At 40.1% G+C, this 19,160-nt stretch overlaps 1 protein-coding gene across 1 annotated transcript in view; it reads right to left on the reverse strand.

The window, feature by feature from the left end:
• Positions 1-19,160, reverse strand: part of TMOD2 (tropomodulin 2) — a 60,461-nt gene that overhangs the window by 19,736 nt on the left and 21,565 nt on the right. Inside the window, exon 7 of the mRNA XM_007935166.2 lies at positions 9,115-9,258. Coding sequence (XP_007933357.1) covers positions 9,115-9,258 — 144 coding nt within the window. The remainder of the gene's footprint in view (positions 1-9,114; positions 9,259-19,160) is intronic.

Raw genomic sequence — 19,160 nt, forward strand, 5'->3', positions numbered from 1 at the left:
CACTTTACCAAGCATGATATCCTTCTCCAGGGAATGGTTCCTTCTGACAACATGACCAAAGTAGGTGAGATGAAGTCTGGCATTTTCACTTCCAAGGAGAATTCCAGCTGCACTTCTTCCAGGACAGATTTGTTAGTCCTTTTAGCAGACCATGGTACTCTTAGCATTCTCCAATACCACAACTCAAAAGTATCAACTCTTCTTCAGTCTTCCTTATTCATTGTCCAGCTATCACATGCATAAGAGGTGATTGAAAATACCATGGCTTGGGTTAGGCGCCTTAGTCTTCAAGGAGACATCTTTGCTCTTCTGCACTTAAAAGATGTCTCTTGCAGCTGATCTGCCCAGTGCAGTACATTGTCTGATATCTTGACTGCTGCTTCCACTGGTGTTGATTGTAGATCCAAGTAATATGAAGTCCTTGACAACTTCAAACTTTTCTCCATTTATCGTGAAGCTGTTTATTGGACCAGTTGTGAGGATTTTTGTTTTCTTTATATTGAGGTTTAATCCATATGGCAGACTGTAGTCTTTAATCTTCAGCAGTAAGTGCTTCAAATCACCCTCACTTTCAGCAAGCAAAGTTGTCATCTGAGTATCACAGGTTGTTAATAAGTCTACCTTCAATCCTGATGTCACATTCTTCTTCATATAGACCAGCTTCTCAGATTATTTGCTCAGCATTCAACTTGAATAAGTATGGTGAAAAGATACAACCTTGATGCACTCCCTTCTTCAAGATTTTGAGCCATGCAGTATCCCCTTATTCTGTTTGAACGACAGCCTCCTGATCTATGTACAGGCTCCTCATGAGTACAATCAAGTGTTCTGGAATCCCCATTCTTCTCAATGTTATCCATAATTTGTTATGATCCACACAATCAAATGCTTTTGCATAGTCAATATAACATAAGTAAACATCTTTCTGGTATTCTTTGCTTTTAGCTAAGATCCATCTGACATCAGCAATGATATCCCTCATTGCTCAAGGATATTCATGTCCTCTTCTGAATCCAGCTTGCATTTCTGGAAGCTCTCTGTTAATATATTGCTGCAACTGCTTTGAATGATCTTCAGTAAGATTTTATTTGTATGTGATATTAATGATATTGTTTCTGTGGGATCACCTTTCTTTGGAATGGGTACAAATATGGTCTCTTCCAGTCAGTTGGCCAGGTAGCTGTCTTTGAAATCTCTTGGCATAGCTGGCTGAGTGCCTCCAGTGCGGCATCTGTTTGTTGAAATATCTCAATGGGTATTCCGTCAACTCCTGTTTTTCACCACTTCCTTCAGTGCAGCTCTGACTTTTTCATTCAGTACAATTGGTTCTTGATCATATGCCACCTCCTGAAATGGATGAACATCAACCAATGCTTTTTGGTATAGTGACTCTTTGTATTACTTCCATCTTCTTTTGATGTTTCCTGCATCATTCAATATTTCGCCCATAGAATTCTTCAATACTGCAACTCGAGGCTTAAATTTTTCCCCCAGTTCCTTCAGCTTGAGAAATGCTGAGCATGTTCTTCCCTTTTGGTTTTCTAACTCCAGGTCTTTGCATACCTCACTATATAATTGGCTTTGTCTTCTCAAGCTGCTCTTTGAAATTTTCTGTTCAGTTCTTTTATCTTGGAATTTCTTCCATTTGCTTTAGCTACCCTCCACTCCAGGGCAAGGTTCAGAGTCTCTTCTAACATCCATTTTGGTCTTTTCTTCCTTTCTTGTCTTTTTAATGACCTCTTTGCTTTCTTCATGGATGATGTTCTTGATGTCATCCCACAATTCCTCTGGTTTTCAGTCACTGGTGTTCAATGCATCAAATCTATTATTTAAATGGTCCCTAAATTCAGGAGGGATATTATCAAGGTCATATTTTGGCTCCCATGGACTTGCTTTAATTGTCTTCAACTTCAACTTGAACGTGCATATGAGCAGTTGATGGTCTGTTCCTCAATCAGCTCTTGGCCTTGTTTTGGCTGAACATATTGAACTTCTCCATTACCTCTTGCCACAGATGTAGTCAATCTGATTCCTGTGTATTCCATCTGGTGTCCACGTGTATAGCTATTGCTTATGTTATTGAAAAAGGTATTTGCAATGAATAAGTCGTTGGTCTTGCAAACTTCCATCATGCGATCTCCAGTGTTATTTCTACCACCGAGGCCATATTTTCCAAGTATTGGTAACTCTTGTTTGTTTCCAACTTTTGTATTCCAATCACCAGTGATAATCAACACATCTTGATTGCATGTTCAGTCCATTTCAGACTGCAGAAGTTGGCAGAAATCTTCAATTTCCTCATCTTTGGCTTTGGTGGTTGGTGCATAGATTTGAATAATAGTAGTATTAACTGGTCTTCCTTGTAGGTGTATGGCTATTATCCTAGCACTGACAGTACTGTACTTCAGGACGGATCTTGAAATGGTCTTTGTGACAATGGATGACACACCATTCCTCTTCAATTAGTCATTCCCAGAATAGTAGATCATATGGTTGTCTGATTCAAAATGGCCAAAACCAGTCCATTGGGCTCACTAATGCCTAGGATATCAATCTTTATGCGTTTCATTTCATTTTTGACAACTTCCAATTTTCCTATATTCATATGTCATATATTCCATGTTCCAATTATTAATGGATGTTTCTACTCTGATCCTATGTAAGAGGAATTTCCCTGGGTTGGCCTACATCACCTTTTATCTTACAAGAAATAAAAAGAGAATTGAGTGGAGAGAAAGGGACCTTAGTACCACCAGAAAGAAGAGCTGGGAGCCAAGCACATCATTTGGACACAGGGTCTCTGCACGGAAACCTTCTAGACCCAGGGGAAGATTGATGCCAAGAAACATGATGATCTCCAAGGATACCGGGCCCACAGATGTTGAAAGGAGACAAGCACCTTCCCCTAGAGCCAAAAGAGAGAGAAAACCTTCCCCTACAGCTGGCATCCTGAATTCAGATTTCCAGTCTCCTAATTGTGAGAGAGCACTTTTTTGTTTATTAAAGTCACCCACTTGTGGTTATTTTGTTATAGCAGCACTAGTTAACTAAAACCACTTTTTTTTTCCTTTTTAAATAACTGATCTATATTATTTGCCCAGTTTTATACCAGCTCTTGTTTTTTTATTTATTCTTATTGATTTGTAAGTTCTTATGTATAAGGAAATTAGGCCATTGTCATATAGGCTGAAAATATTTTTCTTATGTTTTTGACTACTATACAAAAAACCCCAGATCCACTGCCGTCAAGTCAGTTCTGACTCACAGCAACCCCATTGGGTTTCCAAGGCTGTAAATCTTTATGGAAGTAGATTGCCTCATCTTCCTCCCAAGGAGTAGCTGGTGGGTTTGAGCTGCCATCCTTCTGGTTAGCAGTCAAATTGGAAAAGGCTGAAGTGGAAGGCCAATGGGGCCCCTTGCTGAAAATTGCAGAACTTTAACAGACCAACAGGCATGATCAAAACAGACCTTAATCATAGTGACTAACTTGCTATTTTCCCTCCCTTTTGCTTTCAGAAGGAACTCTGGGGGCATAGTGCCTAAGACATTTTACTGCTAACCAGAAGGGTGGCAGTTCAAACCCTCCAGCTACTATGTGGAAGGAAGACTGGGCAATCTACTTCTGTAAAGATTTATCATCTCAGAAACCCAAAGGGGGTCACTATGAATTGGAATCGACTCGATGGCAGTGAGTTTGGTTTTTGGTTCTGTTTTCAGGGGCACTGAGTTCTTTAGGTTTGTTATTTTCAGCTATATATTGTTAGAGTTGTTATTTTCCATTACATCTTCTCTTACACACAACCCTCTCCCACGAGTGGCTTCGGCTAAGGACCATAGTCCACGAAGCAAGATGACCCTGGGAAGGGGGACACCAAGTTAGGAGTAATCACGGGAAAAAGAGAACAAAGATTCCTGGCAGTCCAGAGGATCTTTAACCCTTTCCCATTTCCCTATATAATTGTACTTATCCCTTTGCACAAGGAGACAGACATTTCAGAGAAGCTGTTCTCTCTGTCTCCTTGGGTATCGATACTCAAGGAATCTTGCTTTCCCACTTCAGCCTGTTGTGATCATTGGCTTTACGTAACAGGGGGAAAGGACCTTGTTCCTGCAACAAAATGCCTTACACACTGTGCCACCAGAGCTCCTTTGATTACTGTAAAAACATTATTATTATTATTTTTAAACATGGTCAAATGTATCAATCTCATAGATTTTACATCTTGTTTAGGAAGTTCGTTACATTTCCTCCTTTCTTCTAGGATCCCCACTCCCCATGATTTTATATATTTTAACATTGAAATCTTCATTTCAACTAGAATGAATTTTACTGTAAGAAGATATTTAAATTTATGTTGTTTTGGTTACCAGCGCCACTCTGACAAGAATATACCACAAATGGGTGGCTTTAACAAACAGGAATTTATTCTCTTACAGTTTGGAGGCTTTAAGTCTGAATTCAAAGTGCCAGGCTCTAGGATCTGGGTTAAAGTTCCTCAACCTTGGGCTTCAGCTCTGCCTGCTGCTCCCGGTCCATTGAAGCTAGGGGCATCTCTTCACTCAGGCAGCTGCTGGCTGCTGAGGCTGACAAACCCAAGGTCGGCAAGTGAAAAGGCACAGTCCCAATATTACCAAACAACACAGCACTAATTCAAGTTCAGAAGAAGTCTCAAGAGCAGCAGGGCACGGCAGGCTGTTGAACAACGACTTGACTATGCGCAGGATTCAAGCGTGTCAAAAGACTAGAGACCATTCCCAAAGTTGCTTCTTATATATGGGAAGCAGACCATATACCCAAAGGCAGCTACTCAGCTGCTCACAGTAGATCCACTATGGAGTTGATTACCAGTCTCATCATGGGGAATACTACATCCAGCTGCCCAGCCACTCAACCAGGCCTGGCTAGGTTGACACACAACCTTAACTACCACAATGTTGTTCAGCAATGCTAGCAAATTCTTCCCTCACTGATTTGAAACACCACCTCAGTGCAAAATTCTCAAGTGTATTCATTTAGGTTTGTTTCTGGACTGCAATCTATTGTTCTATTTTTGTGCCAGCACTACACAATTTTCATTACTTTATGTTTTAAAAAATAACATCTTTTAAACATGGAAAATATAAGTAAGGAGTAGACAAAGAAGAAAGGTTTATGGAGGAATTTCTGTGTGGCAGGCAAGTTCTAAGGGTTAAACTCATTGCTCTTCTTTGTTTTCATCCAGCAACCAGTCAAACAAGTCTCTCCCCCAAGAAATTAAGGAAATGTGATCTTTCCAGTCAGGCAATACCAATTTCGGGTATCCACAGTCTAGAGATCTGCTTTCTAAGCAATGTGGGTATATGGGAAGGTGAGGCAGCAAAACAAGAAAGAGAGACTGACCTCAAAGTTTCATAAGCAATTTCAGCACATGACACATATTCAAACAGTGGGACTTTTTTGTGTGTGTGTGAGATCTGGATGCAAGTTAACAGAGCAAGTTAGTTTTCCATTCAATAATGTGTACATATTTTGTTTCATGACATGAATTGTTGTTGTTGTTGTTAAGTGCCGTTGAGTCATTTCCGACCCATAGCGACCCCATGCACAGCAGAACGAAACACTGCCCGATCCCGCACCAGCCCCACAATCCCTGCTATACTCGAGCCCATATGACATGAATTACATCCCCTCAATTTAACAGTACTCTTCCCACTTCCTCTCTGAGTTTCCCATTTCCAGTTAATCTTCTTTCCTATTTCTTCCTGCCTTCCGGGGTTTGTTACTGTGTAAACGCTGCCCTTTTGGTCTCATATATTTAACTGTTCTGAAGAGTACAGTCCTCACTAGTGTTCAGTTCCAGAACACTGAGACTCTTAAGCATTGAGACCTGAGCTAAGGTTGGGGGCAGCCATAGCATGGCTTGTGCCTCTGGAGCAGGCCAAAGTAGTACCATCTAAGAGCAGAAGGGTCTCATGGTGATTATAAGGGATGACATAAAAAATCCTTTACTTTCCCTAACAAATCACCAAGTGTTTAGAGTTCTTGACTTGGGTGACTTCCTGGTTAATGTGAAATTTTCAAGTGTTAATGCAAAGATCAAAAGTTACCCCAACACCTATATTCCCAAAATTCTGAGTCCCTTCTCTAAACAAGCTGTTTTCTCAATAGTTTAAGTTTTGGTCAGCACTCTTATAGTTGTTCTGTTTTGCAATCAAAGGCAAATTCACACTTCTTGATTTTAATATGCTATTTCTATAGATAACAACTGTAATTTTTTGTTTTCTCTGATTTTGTAGTGAATTTTGGGTTGGCAAAATAGTAAAATAGAAACAAAGGCTCCCCCTTTCTGTTAACTGCATAAACCATTCATATAATCTAGTATAAAAAAATAGGAAATGTGAATACTAGAATGATGGTTTTTATTTTTGTTTTCTTTGGGGAAGAATGGCATGCTGATGGCTATACAAAGAATCTAGGAGCTGAAGAAAATTGCAATGAGAGGGAGGTATAAAGAAGGTGATAAAGCAATACAACATAGGACATGTTCCTTTTGCAGACTGTGTGTGAGTGTCTTCCCCCTCCCCTGAGGTCTTTTGTGTTGCATGAACCCAGGACAACAAATAGGCACCACCACAATTTCTTTCCTTTTTTTTTTTTTTGCACCACAATTTCTTATAATTGGGATATGTCTTTTCTTTCATTTTCAGTCACTAAATACAAAAAAATAAACCCAGAAACAGAAGTTGAAGCATGTATTTCTTAAAATCACTTTCTGTTTTTGCTTTTCTTTTTGTAAGTGACCACTTTTCTCTACTCAAATTTTTTTAGTAGTTACCCATTTTTTTATTATTATACTTCACTCCTCTCACAGGGCCACCTGACTAGGCTATCCCAGCAGTGGTTTCTCAGCTGGCCTTCATTTTGGTGCAGTTGCCTGTTGCTATGATGATAAACTGGTCTCAGCTGCTGACCTTGTCACAGCAATTATTTCAAACCTTTCATTATACAGATGAGGACACTGAGGTCTACTCTAACAGTCTATGAGTCAATGGATAAAATCTGGGTAGAGGACAAGTTTTGAATCAATTTCTTGGAGTAATGTAGTTTTTTCAGTTATGCTAGAAAATCTTAATCCTCTTTGTCACAAGCAGAGAGTCATTTCGGAAGCTCATTAGGGGACTAAGGTTGAACAATTACACAACTCTATTTCTAGATGACTGAAGAGGCATGATAAGGTAGCTGATTTAGAGGAAATTTAATAGAGTAAGTTCAGATTTTATTTCAGGATCTTCTTCATATGCATTAAAAAGAGCTGGTCTATTCTAAATTTTTAGGACTCTAGCTCATTCACTGGGTGTAGGACTGGGTGCCAGCAAATAAAAATAAAGGTCACCCCATTAAATTTGAATTTCAGATAAACAATGAATAATTTTTCAGTATAAGTATGCCCCAAATATTGCATGCAGCATACTTACACTAAAAAAAGCAGTCACTGTTTATGTAAAATCCAATTTTAACTGGCATTTTATCTGGCAACTCTAATTAGGTGGCATCTTGCAGGAAATTAGGAACAGAATATCACAACATGTTTCAGATATGAGGTTTCAAACCGGACTAAACCAACACAAAAAAGTAAACACACTTTAGACCAGGTACCCACTTCCACCTTAGATCCCTCTGGAAATTTTTACTAAAAGTCCATTTAACTTCTTCCCTATTAGTCTATTCATCCCTGAGTTTTCATTTCTTTTCACTCACTTCATATTTCTCTCTGGCTTGTTTTCCTGTTCTCCCACTCCCTGATGCCTTTTTCTTAGTTTACTAGCAGCTAGACAGACACCAGGGTGTACAGCAGGGAGCTTCCCCTCAGTGTATGTTGCCTCCTGTGCCATATTTCCCAGGGCGCAGCCCTCCACAGACCTTTGCATTTAGGAGAACTGTTTTGGTGAAGCATCCCTTCTGGGGCTGGGTGAAAAGGAAGAAGGGCCTGTTCTCCCTGCAATGTGCCCCGGGAGGAGTCCTGGGGCAGAGGGCCTGCAATGAAATGGCCCATTTGCCCCCAGGGGAACTGCTGGGTATTTCGGTCTTGAGAGGGGCCGGGGCTTTATCAGATCTTGGAAGGTCTGGACCAGGGAATTTCCAGATGAAGACCCAGGCATGCAGGGGATGCTCTGAAGTCACTTCTCTCACACTTCCTCCCACCACCCTATAAAGGGAATACTCACAGAACAAGTCTCCTTGCTCTCTCCTTTTTCTAGACCATTCCAGGGCCTGTTTTCTCCACTATACAGTTGTCTAGACTCTCAGACCCACTGAGTCCCCATCACAGACACTTTCTTGTAACCAGTGGAGCAAGGCATAGCAAAGCAGCTGATAACAGTGTTGCTGTCATTGGGCAGGAGCCCACTGAACCAGCAAAGCAACTGCAAAGGCACTGCAGCCTGATGCCAGGAAAAAGAGGCCTCCAAGCTACAGGGAATGGTGGCTCTAGGGATGAGCAGTTTACTTTGGCTTTTGGCTGGGAACCTAAGATGTACTGGAACAGAGTCCAGATTCTGACCACACTATGAGGTGAGGCCTGCTACTCCAAGCCAGACTCCTGGATGCTTCTAAACCTGGATGCTTTAAATAGGCTTCCTATGGGAAGCTCTGGACTACAAGAGCCCAAGTCTGTACTTTTGGCTCTGGCAGCCTCCAACCAGGGATAAGGAGTCAGAGTCTCTGGGCATGGCCACCCTGCTTTCTCCATCTAGCCATGTTCCCAATAAGAGGCAAAAGTAAGGCTGGGACAAGAATGGGCTGAGAGTTACTCTAAGAGGCAATGATGATGATGGTTAGTAGAGAACAGCTGTCAGCACTTCCACCACCATCTCCTTTCCATTGTCATCCATTGCCTGAGTGGCCTGGAGCTGGGGGCAGAGAGGGCTCTTTATTCCTCAGGATGCCCAACTGTGCTAACATGAGAGAGCATGTGCTAATTGCTAACATGCTCTCTCATACATCCTCTACAGAGCTGCCAAATTATAACTCACAGAAAAGACAAGGCATCAAGTAGAGTCACAGAACTTCATCTTCTAACTCACTCTGCATGGCGCCATGTACCCTGAGAGGTGGCTTTGCCTGCTCTCCCTTACCTGGTTGTCGATTTTGATCTCTGTCAGGGTGTCATTTTCTCTCAGTGCTTCTACCAGGGCCAGGATCCCAGTTCCAGTGATAAAATTGGATTCTATGTTGAGACTTTTCAAGGTCTTGTTTACTTTCAGCATATCTGCAAAAGCCTTATTATGTAAAGGAAACAACAGTTTTTAAAGATTTTATTAAACTCTTCACCCTAAAATTAGTATAGATTTTTTTGGGGGGAGCAGCACTTGAATAAAGAAAACTTTAGTCAAGATCATGTTTTCACTTCTAAGTAATAAAGATAATAATTTAAATCTGAAATTAAAAGTTCAGTCTAGCAGTTGCAGATTTATGAATTTCTCATACCTGCAAAATTAAATAAAAAGTACTGACATAAAAGAGCCAACTTTTACTTTTGTTAAGTAAGGACATTTAAAATACATTATCATTTATCTTTTTTTTTTTTTTCAGAATAGACATTTTACCGTTAAGAGAAAAATAGAAAGGTCATAATCTCAAAATAACCTTTTTTTTTTTTTTTCACTATGAATGAATGAAAATCTTTACCATCAATTAGCATTTGGGCACTACAGGTTTGGTCATGTTACTTCAGGTCACCTATAAACCAGAATTCCTCAAAGACAACTTTTGGAACAAAACTATAACTCAGAGTGGCAAATCCTCTGGAGATGCCCAGTTCACAGCAGACTGCACACATGCCCTGCCTGCATCCCCTCACTCTCAGTTTCCCATTGTAATGAAGAAAATATATAATTTTTTAAAGACTGGAACTCTAACAGCATAAGAAAACAAAAAAAGGTGCTATTATCTTAAAGAGCTGTTGAAATACAGAAAAAAGACAGACATATTTTAGTGGAGAAATTAACACAAAGAAAGTTACGTCCGGAGATGCCAGCGGTAAGTCTTGCTTAGGGCATTTTATTAAAGTACTGCCTCAGGAACAGATGGATTAACTAGGACTGATGGAGGGCACAGCATCCTTCCCTGTAGCTTCCCCTAAAAAGGGCAACTGTAGACAGAATTATCAATGAAAAATCTCCTTGGAAGAGCCTCAAGTGAGGGTGCTAGGACCAGAGAGAGAAGCACTACAGAAACTGAGGTATCCCTAGACCTTTGCAGCAGACACGTCAAAACCAACTGCCATCAAGTCGACTCTGACTCATGGTGACCCCAAGTGTATCAGAGTAGAACTGTGCTCCACAGCATTTTCTTTATTTTTATTGTGATTTGGGTGAAATTTTACAAAGCAGATTCCATTTACATTCAACAGTTCACATACATTTTAATTTTTGACACTGATAACATCCCCCCCGCAGTGTAACAGCCCTCCTCCCACTTCCTCACCCTTTCCTGTGTCCTTCCCTATGCATTCCTGCCTCCCTACCTTTCCCCTGTGCTGAATGCTTGCCTCCTGATCTCTCATGGTTGATTGTTCTAAGGAGTACATTTCAATGGTATAGGAGTTCAGCTCTTAGCCCTGTCTATTGTTTGGCTGAGAGGTAAACTACAGGAGTGAATTCAATTCCAGGCCAGAAGAGTGACTTGAGGCCACAGTCTCAGGGATTCCACCAATATCTATCCGACCAGTAAACCTGGTCTTTTTTTAAAAAAAAAATTTTGTTCCACATTTTTTTCTCCCCCTCTATCCAGGATCTCTAATTTTTCAGTGTTGGCATTGGTAGTTAGGTATCATGTAGAATGGGAATCCCCGAGCACTTGATTGTACTCATGAGGAATCTGTACCTTGACCAGGAGGCTGTCATTCGAACAGAACAAGGGGACACTACATGGTTTAAAATCAAGAAGGTAGTGCGTCAGGGTTGTATTCTTTCTCCACACTTATTCAATCTATATGCTGAGCAAATAATCCGAGAAGCTGGACTATATGAAGAAAAACGTGGTATCAGGATTGGAGGAAGAATCATTAACAACCTGAGATATGCAGACGATACAACTTTGCTTGCTGAAAGTGAGGATGACTTAAGGCACCTACTGATGAAGGTTGAAGAATATAGTCTGCAGTATGGATTACATCTCAACATAAAGAAAACAAAAATCCTCACAACTGGACCAATGAGCAGCATCACGATAAATGGAGAGAAGATTGAGGTTGTCAAGGAATTCACGTTGCTTGGTTCTACAATCGATGCCAATGGAAGCAGCAGTCAGGACATCAGACGTGTAGCATTGGGAAAGTCAACTGCGAAGGAACTGTTTCAAGTGCTGAGGAGCAAGGATATCTCCTTGAGGACTAAGGTGCGCCTGACACGAGCCATGATATTTCCAATCGCCTGGTATGCATGTGAGAGCTGGACAATGAATAAAGAAGACCGAAGAAGAGTCGATGCTTTTGAGTTGTGGTGCTGGCGGAGAATGCTGAAAGTACCGTGGACTGCTAAAAGAACTAACAGATCTGTCCTGGAGGAAGTGCAGCCAGAATGCTCCTTGGAAGCAAGAATGGCCAGACTTCATCTCACCTATTTTGGTCATGTTGTAAGAAGGGACCATTCCCTGGAGAAGGATGTCATGCTTGGTAGGGTGGAGGGTTGACAAAAGAGGGGGAGGCCTTCAAGGAGATGGATTGATATGGTGGCTGCGATGATGGGCTCAAGTATAGCAGGGATTGTGGGGCTGGCGTGGGATCGGGCAGTGTTTCGTTCTGCTGTGCATGGGGTCACTATGAGTCGGAAACGACTCAACGGCACTTAACAACAACAACAACAGTTTTTCTAGTCTCAAGATCATATAGGCTAATGTTCTTATGGTCCATTTGCTCTCTGGACTGTTTCCATAGGTCTTTGATTTTCTTCACTCTTCTTTGCTCCAGATGAGGAGAGATCAATAAATGCGCCTTAGATGGCCACTTGCAAGCTTTTAAGACTCTAGTAGATACTCACCAAAGCAAGATGTAGAACAATATTTTTGTATACTACGTTGTGCCAATTAAGCTTGATGTCCCCTGTAACCATGGTCTCCAGTCTACAGGCCCAGCAATTCACTCCCTCGGGATGCTTAGCTGTAGCTAAGCAGTTATCCTAACTTTGTCCCCCTGTTAGTTTTAAACTGCCTATGGTCATTTTTATAGCACATACAAATAAGTATGTCTGCAAATTCCATAGGGTTTTCAGTGGTTGACTTTCCAGAAATAGACTGCAAAGCCTTTCTTCTGAGGTACCTCTCAGTAGACTGGAACCTCCAACCTTTCAGTTAGCAGGCAAGTATATTAAATGTTTGTACAAACCAGGGACTCTAACCCAGCTGCCAACAAGTCAGTCTGATTCATGAAGACCCTATGTGTGTCAGAGTAGAACTGTGCTCCACAGAGTTTAATGGCTGATTTTTGGAAGTAGATCACTATTGGATACAGTGGGGGAGAAAAGACAGGGAAAGATAGCTCTTCCTAGAAATAAAATATACTGAAATGTACCACCACTAAAATGAAGCTCTCCTATCGTGGGGGACTCCCATGCTGCCTGCCAGTTCCTTATATACACACTATAGAGAAAGTTACCTGTCAATTCACTAGCCCGGTACAAAAGCATTAATTTACCCATTCATTCATTTAAAAAAGACTCTTATTGAGCCTGTAGAGGAAACACAACAATATTCTTTTCCTCAGGGAGTATATTTTCTAGCAGAGTCAATATATTAGTAATATTCCAGCCACACAATACACAGACATATAGGGTGAACATTTACACCAGGCAGATACACTCCTTAGAACAAATTAATCATGGGAGAATAGAAGGGCAGTATTTACACAAGAGATAGCTCAGGGGGCAGGAATGCATGCAAAGAAAGACACAGAGAAGAGGTAAGTACAGGGAGGAAGTGGGAAGAGAGCTGTTACATCATGGGGATTGCTTTCAATGTCATGAAACAAAATATGTATGAACTGCTGAGTGGAAAATGAATTTGCTCTGTAAACTTTCACCCAAATCACAACAAAAATTTTTTTTTTAATTAATAATAAAACATATAGCCTTTTAAAGGAGAAGTCTGTTGGTGAAGCAGACCTATACAACTACAGAGGAAATGATGGTGGTTTATACAAACATTGTTCTCCATTCACAAATACAAATGGTCAACCAAGTGCCAGGCATATTCAGAAAACCAGCATCAGAAAAGAGAAAAGCCACGTTGACCATACAGAACAACCTGCCTTAGGAGGAACAAAGATTATCCAGGGGAAAGAAACAAATGTAAAAATGCTAATTATTATTCTCAACAAAAAAAAAGGAATCATTTCTTTTTGTCTCTATAAAATATTTCTAGATCTATTATTTTGTAAGCACAAAATAAATAATGTTGTTGTTGTTGTTCCGTCAAGTGCGACCCCTCCTTGGGCTTCCGAGGCAGTATCACTACAGTAGTAGATTGCCCAACCTTCCTTCCAAGGAGTGGCTGGTGGTTTGAACCAACAGCCTTCTGGTTAGCAGTCAAGTGCCTTAGGCACTACACTATGAGAGCTCCTAAATAAATAATAACTACTGTGAAAAAAGAGGAATAAGAACAAGAAAAAGGGAGAATAATGTGGAATCAAACTCAAAATCATAAAAAAAGACCAGGTGAAACCCCCAAGACTATGTCCCCTAGTTACCCTTCAGGCCTGGAATTGAACTCACCCCCATGGCTTCCAACCAAACAATAGACAGGCATTGTTCACCCTATAGGGTGAACATTTATACCAGGTAGATATGCTCCTTAGAACGATCAATCATGAGAGAACAGAAGGGCAGTATTTGCACAGGGAGACAGTTCAAGGGGCAGGAATGCACAGGTAAGAAGGACACAGGGAAGAGCTAACTTCAGGGAAGAGGTAACTATTACAGGGAGAAAGTGCAGAGAGCTGTTACATTGTGCGGATTGCAGTCAATGTCATAAAACAAAATGTGTATAACGTGCTCTATGGAAAATGAATTTGCTCTGTAAACTTTCAAATGCTTGGGAGCTGCCATCTAAGATGCAGCAATTGGTCTCTCCTCATTCAGAGCAAAGAAGAATAAAGAAAATCAAACTCAAGGAAGCAATTAGACAAGGGACTAGTGGACCATGGGAACTTCAGCCTACATGACCCTAACACCAGAAGAACTAAATGGTGCCTGGCCACCACTACCAAACCACTCAAAATTGGAGAAAAAATGTAGAACAAAACTCAAAGTCATAAAAAAGACCAGGCTTACTGGTGAGATAAAGATTGGTGAAACCCCTGAGACTATGGCCCCTAGTTACCTTTGGTCCTGGAATTGAACTCACTCCCATGGCTTAACTTTCAGGCAAACAATAGACAGGGCTCTGAGGTGAATAATTACACAAAGGCAGTATACTCCTTAGAATAATCAACTATGGAAAATCAAAACGGCAGCATTTGTGCAAGAAGAAAGCTCAGAAGGCAGGAATGCATAGAAAAGAAGGATACCATGGAGGAAGTGGGAAGAAAGCTGCTACATTGTACAGACTGCAATCAATGTCATGAAACAAAATGTGTATGAACTGTTGAATGGAAAATGAATTTGCTCTACAAACTTTCACTCAAATCACAATAAAAAGTTTAAAAAAAAAAGATTAAATTCAGAACTCAGCCTAAAAAAAGATTTCTTGAATATTAAAAACACTGCACTGAAATTAAACAGACATACAACAAATAATGGACATACAGAATTATAAAATGAGAATGGTTGAAAAGCAAGCTGGTAACACAGAAGATAAGGTTGAGGTTATTTCTAAGAATGTAGATTACAAAGACAAAAATTTGGAAAATATGGAAGATATGTTTAGAGACACGGAGGAAAGACACACAGGTTTAATATTCATCTAATAGGCGTTTCAAAAAGGAGAGGGGGAGACTACAGAAGGGAAGAAATGATCAAAAAATTAATAAAGAAAAATTTCCTGGAGCTGAAGAAAGTTACAAGTTTTATCTGAAAGAACCCAATGTCCAAAACCAAGCTGTCCAGTCGATTCTCATTGCAACCTATAGGACAGAGCAGACCTGCCCCCATAGGCTTCCAAGCCTGTAAATCTTTACAGGCACTTTATGCATACTGCCACATCTTTTCTTTCGTGGAGCAGTTGTTGCATTCAAATTGCTGACCTTTCTGTTCATAGTAGAGCACTCTATTCATTGCACCACCAGGGTTACTCGAATGCTCAAGAGAATGAATAAAAAAGATTCATAAGTGGACTTATATAAGTGGAATTTCAGAACTTCAAGGGAAGAGTGCTGCAAAAATTTTTAGCAAGAAAAAGTACATACAAAGGAACAAGAATCAGAGACGAGCATTAGTTACTAGATTGTACAGTAGATCAGAACAGAGATTTTTATGTTTATATAATCATATAATTGTAATATAATGCTGACAACAGGTTTTTAATTATTCAGAATCAACCTATATACAAAATGTAGAATATAATTATATGAAATGTATAAAACTCAAACATGAAAATACTGGAGTAAGTACAGCTAGAAGGTAGAATAAGAAGGAGGGATAGACGGCAGGGTAAGTATAAAACTGCCTTCATCTTTTATAATACCCATTAACCCAATGCCATTAAGTCCATTTCAACTCTTAGCAACCCTAGAGGACAGAGAACAACTGCCCCTTAAGGTTTGCAAGGCTGTCAATTTTTACGTAAGAAGATTGCTTCACTCTTCTCCCATGGAGCAGCTGGTGGGTTTGAACCCAGTTTTTGGTTAGCAGCCTAATGCTTTAAGCACTGTACCACTAGAGCTCTTGCTTTTATAATGGGGAGTCAAAAATTATCTAAGATGATGAATTGAAAGACAAATGTGTAATAGTGGTCTTCCACCCTAGCTTTGTACTAGAATAACGTGGGGAAGCTTTAAAAAAATATACCAATGCTGTCCCCCACCCCCACAAAATCTCTGGACTGTGGCCTGGACATCTGCACTTTAAAAAATCTCTCTGGGTGACTAATGTGCAACCAGGATTGACAACCATTTTAATTAAAGTCATAAAGACAATAATTAGAAGAATGAAAAACAAACTACTCCTAGTGACTTCTTCAGGGAGTAGAACTAGAAATTCCTAAAGTATTTTAATTGCTGTTATAGAGGAAAAAAGGGAGGAAAAAGAGAAGGAATCTAACATGGGTGTCTCAACCTCTGCACTGCTAACATTTTGGGCCTGCTAATTCTTTGTTGTAGGAGCTGTCCCGTGCATGGTAGGTTGTTTAGCAGCTTACCTGGCCTCACTCACTAAATGCCAGTAGTGCCCCTCCCAGTCATGACAACCAAAAAACGTCTCTAGACGTTGCCACATAACCCCTGGGGGAGTTTGTATGCAAAAACTACCCCCAGTTGAGAATCACTGGAATAGACAAATAATCCTGCGTGTTAGTCAGGCAACTGTTGGAACTGTCAAGAAAGCTCAGCACTGGGACTGACGTTGTTGTTGTTGTTATGTGCCGTCAAGTCGGACCCGACTCATAGCGACCCCTCCTTGGGCTTCCAAAGCAGTATCACTACGGAAGTAGATTGCCCTATCTTCCTTCTGAGGAGTGGCTGGTGGCTTTGAACTGCCAGCCTTCTGGTCAGCAGTCAAGTGCCTTAGCCATTATGCTACCAGAGCTACCAGGACTAACATTAGTGTATGCTATATAAATTAAAGTTTAATTTTCCATTTATTCAGTACAAAGTCTTTAATGAAAATCAAATGTACACATTTTGATTACAGCACCAGAGAGGAGTGCATCAGACCTTTCTTTATAGAGGCTCTAACCTTTGGGATTTATTTTCACTACAAGAATAAGAAAACATCAGAGCAGTTAGGCCTTAACAAAAAAAGCTGCAAGGCCTACTGGCAAGTAGCCAAGATCTTGCCAATTTCCTTTAAAGTAGAGAAAATGCTTTTCTTATCCTGAACAAAGGAGGGGAAACCCAGCCAAATATCACCCTGGGCTGGAGGCCCAAGTTCATTTCAGTTCAGCAAATATTTGAGCATCTATTCCATGTGCTGGGGGTCAAACATGAGTAAAACAAAGACCTGTTGTTATTAGTTGCCATTGAGTCAATTCTGAGATTTCCTAAATGTTATATAAATAATTAAGAGCAGAAATATATTTTAAAGAGGTTTGCTTTATGCACTTCATAGATTATATGAAAATACTCAAGGAGCCCTGGCGGCACAGTGGTTAAAGTGCTTGGCTGCTTATCGAAAGGTCAGCAGTTCGAACCCACCAGGATTCCACAAGAGAAGATGTGGCAGTCTGCTTCTGTAAAGATTTACAGCTTTGGAAACCCTATGGGGCAGTTACACCTGTCCTATAGGGTTGTTATGAGTCAGAATCAACTCAATGGCAGTGGGTTTTCTTTTGCTTTTAGCCACACGTGGCAACAGATCTTTATTGAGCGTCTGATAACTAGTTAGTCTGAACTGAGATATGCTGTAATGTAAAACACACACTGCATTTCAAAGACTTAGTATGAAAATAAGAATGTAAAATATATCAGTAATTTTTTTATAATGGTTACATTTTGAAATTATAATATTTTGGATATATTAGCTTAAATAAAATATATTATTAAAGTTTATTTTACCTGTTTCTTTTTACATTTTTAATACAGCTACTAGAAAATGTAAAATTAAAATGTGGCTCACATTTTATTTTTATTGGACGGTGCTGGCCTATACTCTTGATTTTTATGATTGGCATTGTTAATTAGTAATAGCATTTTTTACATAAGTGATTATTTTCTTTTCATTGACATTCAGTGGGTATAATTACTGTTAAAACTCACTGCTACCCATGTGGTTATATGGACATGATTGGGATGTGGTGAATTGAACTTGATTACAGATGATTAAGTTCAGTCCTGACTTTGCCACATGCTGTACAATTTTTTCTACCACTCATCTGTCAGTCTACCATACTGTGGTGGCTTGTATATTGCTGTGAAGCTGGAGGCTATGCCATCAGTATTTCAAACACCAGCAGGGTCACCTATGATGGAAAGGTTTCAGCAGAGCTTCCAGACTAAGACAGACTTGGAAAAAGGAAGGGGCCATCCACTTCTCAAAGAATTGGCCAGTGAAAACCTTATGGATAGCAGTGAAACACTGTCTGATATATTACTGGAAAACTTAGTAAAGGTATTCAACCTCTCTGAGCTCTAGTTGCCCCTCTGTAAAATGGGGATAATGCTCTCTTTTATACACATAGCTTGTCTACATTCACAACAATCCTGAAAGTGCCTTATTGAATCTGGTTTTGGGACCTTAAATAGAAAAGTCTCTCAAAGCTCTTTGTTTTTAATTTTTATTTTTAGTTCTTATTATTTTTAATTCTTAATAAGAGTACGTCATTCAGTCATAATCACAGTTTGAAGATCTCTGTCACCTATGTTGTTGTTGTTGCTGTTATGTGCCCTCGAGTTGGACCCGACTCATAGTGACCCCTCCTTGAGTTTCCGAGGCAGTATCACTACGGAAGTAGATTGCCCAACCTTCCTTCTGAGGAGCGGCTGGTGGGTTTGAACCCCCAGCCTTCTGGTTAGCAGTCAAGTGCATTAGGTACTATGCTACCAGAGCTCCTCTATCACCTATTTGGGTAATCAATCAATTTTCAACTTGTAGGAAGAGTCTTTTGACTGGGATGGAGCACATGAAGCCATCTTCATGATGTCCAAAGAGGCCTTCCTCTTCACAGCCTTAAGGATCATAATTATTCCTCACAATTTTATGGTGTGAGTAACTGCTTCTAGTTGAATATGAAGTGATTTTCCAAGCAAACGTCACAATTACTCCTGAAGAAACAAACCAAAAACCAAACCTACTGTCACTGAGTTGTTAACTCATAGTGACCCTATAGGACAGAGAAGAACTGCCACAGAAGTTTATTAAACTAAGGTTCAGAGAATTACTGCTGAGCCACAGGACAAAGACCCAGGTCTTTTACAGCTAGACTAAAGCTCTTTCTGGTATACCAAACTGCCTCACAGGTAGACCTGCTGGGCTTTCATAAGCCTGTAGAAGTATCTCAAAATACAATATATATATATATATATATATATTATTGT

Source organism: Orycteropus afer, unplaced genomic scaffold, assembly GCF_000298275.1.
Source record: "Orycteropus afer afer isolate SDZICR_OR568_19922 unplaced genomic scaffold, OryAfe1.0 scaffold00026, whole genome shotgun sequence".
In the NCBI taxonomy this organism is placed as follows: domain Eukaryota; kingdom Metazoa; phylum Chordata; class Mammalia; order Tubulidentata; family Orycteropodidae; genus Orycteropus; species Orycteropus afer.